The 6,347-nt window shown below is 45.5% G+C and overlaps 1 protein-coding gene across 1 annotated transcript; it reads left to right on the top strand.

Moving 5' to 3' along the window:
- The first annotated feature begins 240 nt into the window (after positions 1–240).
- LOC123401952 (cyclin-L1-1) lies at positions 241–3,807 on the top strand. Its single transcript, XM_045095818.1, has 8 exons — positions 241–679; positions 1,227–1,308; positions 1,404–1,544; positions 1,784–1,950; positions 2,385–2,646; positions 2,730–3,060; positions 3,148–3,189; positions 3,288–3,807. Exons 1-8 carry the CDS (start codon positions 528–530, stop codon positions 3,341–3,343), a joined length of 1,233 nt encoding a protein of 410 aa, XP_044951753.1. The 5' UTR covers positions 241–527; the 3' UTR covers positions 3,344–3,807.
- Positions 3,808–6,347: the final 2,540 nt, after the last annotated feature.

Raw genomic sequence — 6,347 nt, 5'->3', positions numbered from 1 at the left:
GAAGAGGTGGTTCTGAAAGCAAAAGGAGTAGAACCAAGGAAGTTGTGTGCAAATAACTAACATAGTGTTTGTCTAGTTTTTCGTCGGTTTTCCCTAATTAATAATTCTTTTTTTTTAATAAATACGGTATAACTGCCATTTCGAAGAAGTATCAGATCCATCCACAAGAATCTGGGCCCTTCATCCAGGATGAGATGGCCCAGCCATATATTTTTTTTCTTTCTATTTTTCACCCGTGCCCCTTCTTCTTTCCCCTTTCCTCCAGGGGCGAGGCTTCTCCCTCCCTATCGCGCGACGCCGCCGCAAACCTCCAGCTGGCACGCCGTCGCCTCCTTCCCTCCCAGAGATCCTCCGGCCTCCTCCCTGCCCACCTGCAACGCCGCCGCTACCGGCCCCTTCCTCCTTCGCCGCCTTCCCTCTCCTCCCCTCCCGTCAGCCGCCGCACCACGCCCTACCCCCAGCCGCCACGGCGCGCCGCCCCGGCCGGGCGGTTCCTGCCCGATTGAACACCGTGAGCAGGGGGAGACATGATTTACACGGCGATCGACACGTTCTACCTCACGGACGAGCAGCTGCGCGACTCGCCGTCGCGGAAGGATGGGATCGACGAGGCCGCCGAGACGACCCTCCGTGTCTACGGCTGCGACCTCATCCAGGAGAGCGGCATCCTCCTCAGGCTGTATCCTTTTGTCCTCCCTCTCCCTCTCCCCCCCCCCCCCCCCCCCCCCCCTTTGTTCCCGAATTTTGCAAGCTCATAAGTTTTCTAGGGTTTGGTGATAAGCTTCCATTGGAAATCGAGCACGTCCAAACGCAAATTTTGCATACATTACGAGGATTCTCTTAGGGTTACATAGGTGAAACACAACTCATTTTGACATCTCCAAATAGGTTAGTGCGAAAACATTTTATTTTTTACTTCAGTGGATTAACAATTGATTTTAACAGACCGAATAGCATAGAGAGTTGATGTCATATGCAATGTGATTTGGCTACTAAAGCAATATAGCGGTGGCTCCATCATAGTTAATACACTAAAGTAAAAAAAAACTTTGTTTCATACTAACCTATTTGAAGATGTCACAGTGAGTTATATTGCAAAATTTCACATATATCAGTATGCTAATCTTATTGACAAGTTATGATTAAACAGATATAATTATTGTGTTATAGTTTTTTCTTCTTCTACATTTGATTATGTGTGTTGTCAATTCCTTGATTCAACAAAGACCACAAGCAGTGATGGCCACAGCACAAGTGCTGTTCCATCGGTTTTACTGCAAGAAATCATTTGCACGATTTAGTGCTAAGGTAAATTGGTTTATCTTCAGTTTACTACAGCCTAACCATTCTCAGACTTTTACGAGCTGAGCTAATTAGCCTCTTCGATTTTCTTCATCTTGCAGAGAGTTGCTGCTAGTTGTGTGTGGTTGGCTGGCAAGTTGGAGGAGAGTCCAAGAAGATCAAAGCATATCATATTTGTCTTCCATAGAATGGAATGCAGGAGAGAAAACCTACCAATAGAATTCTTGGATGTATTTTCAACGGTATGTTTTGTTCAGATAACCTGAACTTTATTCCCCATATCCTAGTTTCCTGGAAACATTTGCACATTCAGATTTCTTAATATTTGCGGCAGAAAAAAACTTGAAACTTAGAATGGCATCCGAACCTTAGTTTTTGCGTTATTGCTGCTGTATCATATGTTGTTGCAGCGTTTTGTAAATATGGAAGTTATTTTCCATGGATATTTAATTGAAATCTGCTACTCTCATCATTGTTGCAGAAATATACAGAGCTGAGGCATGATCTGATAAGGACTGAACGACATCTGCTGAAGGAGATGGGGTTTATTTGCCACGTTGAGCACCCTCACAAGTTCATCTCGAACTACCTTGCAACACTCGAAGCCCCTGAATTGACACAAGAAGCATGGAACCTTGCCAATGATAGGTACTTTGTTCGATCATGGATTATCTTATTGTTTTTAACTATATTCATGTTGCGTGTCTGATCTGTAAATTATTTGTCCTAATATGTTAATCGATGTTCCTGCTACATGCTGTGATGCGGTAGTGCTGTAGCCTGCACTGGGTCCCAGGCGCACATACACTTGCTTGTAGGGAATGTACTTGCTAGATCTTTCTTTAAGGGAGATATAAAATTATAGTGATCTAAAACGTCTTATTAGTTTATGGAGGGAGTAGTTCATTAGATGCTTTCCTGTTTTCTTGGTACAATGCTTGTTCATTTAAACCTTGCATTTTTCTTGATATCAAGTTTCATTGTTCATCTGACCTCTCTTCTTTTGATGGACGTTTGCATCTGCCTTTTCATTTGTACTTATTTATCCACTCTTACTAAGAAGTCTACGTTTGTTATATCAGCTTGCGGACAACTCTTTGTGTACGGTTTAAGAGTGAAGTAGTAGCATGCGGAGTTGTGTATGCTGCAGCTAGGAGGCACCGGGTCCCCCTCCCAGAAGAGCCTCCTTGGTGGACAGTCTTTGATGCTGATGAGGCAGCAATTCAGGAAGTTTGCAGAATTCTTGCTCACCTGTACAGCCTCCCAAAGGCACAATATATACCAGTGTATAAAGATAATGATTCCTTCAGTGTTAGAAGGGCCTTGGATACACACGCGTCTAAGGTAAGGAACATCACTATACATTATCTTGTTGCTTTTTAAGTTATTTTCTAATGATTGCTGGATTTATTTGCACTTCTATACAGGAGAGTCCAGCAAGTGCTGTTGCTAGTGATAGGGGTACTCCTGTACCTTCGAGTTCTAGCCAGGAGAAGAATTCACTGACCAAGGCAAGACGAGAGAAAGTGAAGGAAAACAGTGATACCAAGGATAAGCCGTTGCCTGCTGAGCTAAATGGAAAAGGAGGCCAGGCAGCAAATTCGAAGATTGAAAGGCCAGAGCCTAATGTAGACCGTGCTGAGGAAAGAGAAAGAAGTAGATCAAGAGGCCGTGACCGTGATATTAGGGGTAGAGATTCTGATCACGAGAGGGAGCGTGATAGAGCCAAGAGACACCGTTCGAGAGACAAAAGTTCAGGTACTATCATGAACATTCTGTTGGGACTAACTGTTTGAGATGTAATTATGTTATACTCATATATTGCATTATCTCCCTACAATGCAGGATACTCGGACAAGGAGAAATCAAGGCACCGCTCGTCACGTGGTACGTACATTTGCTCTGCAAACCTCACTTCACCAATCCCATACTGTAACCCACTAAATTGTTTTGTTTCTCATCTGTCTTCTTTGTTGCCTCTCCAGACCGTGCCGGCTACTACTCATCTGGAGACAAAGATCATCGGCACAGGCGCCATTGATCCAGCTGAGCTTCCGTGTTGTAAGAACATCCGCAGAGAGAGCACGAAGGTCCTGACGGAGCGTGAGAAGGATCTGGTTTCATCTGGTGTTACACTACCTATTCCATTAACAAATCAGGCCAATCTTTATCACTTTGCAACAGAGAAACAGAGCGGTTGTCAATAATTTACCTGTAGTTTATCAGAGGGAACAAAGACAGGTGTCTCCCGAGTACATCCGTGCCTGCCACTTTTGACATGAAGGGCTTTTGACAGTGAGTGATTGTCACAGCATGATAACCTGGTTTCTTGTGGCCTGGGGGCACATGAAAAACTTTCGTGTTGTTTTGGTTGCAGCTTCCTAGGCTGATATGCATTGATATTGTTGTAATTTGTTTCCGGCCTAATATGGATATGTTGTAGCTCTTGTGTTTGAAGATGTCATGTGATGTCTTAGTTAATTTATAATAAATTTCATGTAGGAATTAAGAGGTCTATTTAATCCTGATTACACATTACCTCTTATGGTTTTGAAACGGGGCTGCGCATGCTTATAACTGTTGCATTACTCCCTCGGTTCCTAAATATGAGTATTTTTAGAGTTTGCACTAGGGGACTACATACGAATATATATAGACATACCCCCTCCGTTCCTAAATATAAGTCTTTTAAGAGATTTCACTAAAAGTCTACATACGAAACAAAATAGATGAATCTACATTCTAAAGTAATAGATGAATCTACATTCTAAAGTATGTCTATATACATATGTATGTAGTCCACTAGTAAAACCTTTAAAAAGACTTATATTTAGGAACGAAGGGAGTACTTTTGAATGTAAATACACTCATCTTGCTCTGTATGTAGTTTTCTAGTGAAATTTTTAAAAAGACTTATATTCAAAAAACAGATAAAGTAGATTGCATGGGAATTATGTTGCTAAGCGTTTGAATTAGTAAATTCTGACTAGGGTATGCAAGCGCCTAACCGCAAGAAGAGAGTCCATTTTAGAAAATGAAGGAAGGATTACTGAAAATTTTAGGGGTAATTTAGGAGATAAAAATTACCATATCATTGGATCAAAATCAATAGGGTGAAATTGCCATCCTCGTTGGATCAAAATGTAGGGCTGATGACATGGATGGTTGAGACGAGAGGAAACAAAAATCGGTTAGTGCTCATATAGCTATTTAAATCAGAAGATAACTAGAAGTTGCTATAGAGAAGCAAACATTGTTGCTTGCTAGGCTATCTAGGCTCTAGCGGAATAGCGTATTTATGGACAATCTCCTGCCTCTATTATTCCTTTGTTTGTAAGTGATGTAACACTTGTTACCAAATGAGATGGAATAATGATCTAAAAAACTAGAAGTGGACGCATCTTGCTGCTCTGTTTTGCTCTTTTGTCATTGTGTATGAAGCTATTTTTTATATCCCTTCTAAGAAATTAATACACCAATATTATGGAAAATACAATACACACTATGTGCCATCAACATTATTATCTAAAAAAATATTGATGGGGTCATAGTCTCAGGGTAGCGTCATAGGTCTGCCCTATAGGTCCTACCCAAGGACTGCCCTTCTTAAGGGACAAGACCCTTAGTCAGTTCCGACTGAATTAAGGACCTCCCATCATCCAGTCGGTAATGATACCCCCATCATCCAATCGGAGATGAGCATTCGGAGCGTATTAAACTGCCGACTGGATTCCACTCTGTATATCGTAACCTCCCTGGAGGGCAACGGTAGTACATTTTCATACACCATTATTAGCATTTAAGGCATACGTTACCTGTAACGTAGGCATTTATTCGTCACTACTCCACCCCTGCGCACCGGACCGTTGTGAAGGGCAGCGTACTCTATATAAGCCGCCCCTCCCCACTGGTGCAGGGGTTAGCATTTTCACTCTAATCCATATTTCACTCGACATTAAGCTCCCAAGAGCACCGAGACGTAGGGCTTTTACCTCCACCGTAGAGGGGCCTGAACTCATACAACCTCGCCGTAGCTAAGGCTCTGCCCATCCTTTCGTACCCTACACATCTACTGTCAGACTTATACCCACGACAGTTGGCGCTCACCGTGGGGCAGGCGTCTAACCGACTTCCGGCGAGTTTGCGACTACATCTTTTCATCATGTCGTCCGGTGGAGATTGGTGCATGGGTCATGAGATCCTCTTCGGCGCACTCTCCTTCATCGTCGACGATTCGGCATGGCTTCGGGATGCGCCTCTCGACGTCGAGGCGCTCCCCAGTCGCGGGGCTACGCACTTCCGTGCCGGCGCCCGCGGCATCCTTCTTCTCCAGCAGTCGGCTCCGGTGTCGATCTTCGCCTCCGTCACGCGCCGCAACAAGCGGTCTCGCCGTCCGCGGCTCCAGCGCTGGGTGCGACATGCCCAGGCGCGCCAGAACGCGTCCTCTCAAGTGGCGGTCCTCGAGTCGGTTGTGGTTGCGCCGCCGTCCCAGCGATCGGACTCAGTTCCAACTGAGTTGTCTTCCGAGTACTTGGGTCGTGGGCCTGCAGCCGAAGTTCACATGGCCAATTCCCGTGAAAGTCCCCGCCAAACTGGTCGGAACGAGCACGAGGTCGGCGAGTCATCCGGCGCTCGCCGTCAGCCCCGCCGTTCTGCCAGTCGACGCACTCGTTAGAGCAACGTGGAGGTGTTCTGCACACCCGTCCTCAACCTAGCTGCCGCCGCCAAGATAGCCGATTCCCTCCAGCCGACAGATTCAAAGGCTGGCAAAGGGATTGAGCAGATCCGTGCCCTGTTGCACGCAGTGCAGCAACAGAATTCAGCGGTCTCCCAGTCGCACAACAGGATCCACAATAGTTCTGTTCACGCGAACACGCATCGGTCAGTTTTCAGCCCCGATTCTCATCAGCGACACAGAGGAGGCAGTCGTTCCATGAACCCCGAAGATCGTCGCCGTTCACGCACCCCTCCGCGGGGTGGGCCCTACGGGCCCCGACATCATGATGATCGGCGTTCGGTCGGTGACACTTATGATCCAAGGCCCG

The sequence above is a fragment of the Hordeum vulgare genome, chromosome 6H (genome assembly GCF_904849725.1).
Source record: "Hordeum vulgare subsp. vulgare chromosome 6H, MorexV3_pseudomolecules_assembly, whole genome shotgun sequence".
Taxonomy (NCBI): domain Eukaryota; kingdom Viridiplantae; phylum Streptophyta; class Magnoliopsida; order Poales; family Poaceae; genus Hordeum; species Hordeum vulgare.
Note: the sequence above shows the minus strand (reverse complement) of the source record. Positions and strands in the feature narration are given on the sequence as shown.

Bases quoted from the DNA above. Each gene is read 5' to 3' on its own strand.
- LOC123401952 (XM_045095818.1), top strand. From the start codon at position 528: ATGATTTACACGGCGATCGACACGTTCTACCTCACGGACGAGCAGCTG. The intron at 680-1,226 runs GTATCCTTTTGT...GATTCAACAAAG, and splicing joins AGCGGCATCCTCCTCAGGCT to ACCACAAGCAGTGATGGCCA. The intron at 1,309-1,403 runs GTAAATTGGTTT...TTCATCTTGCAG, and splicing joins TTGCACGATTTAGTGCTAAG to AGAGTTGCTGCTAGTTGTGT.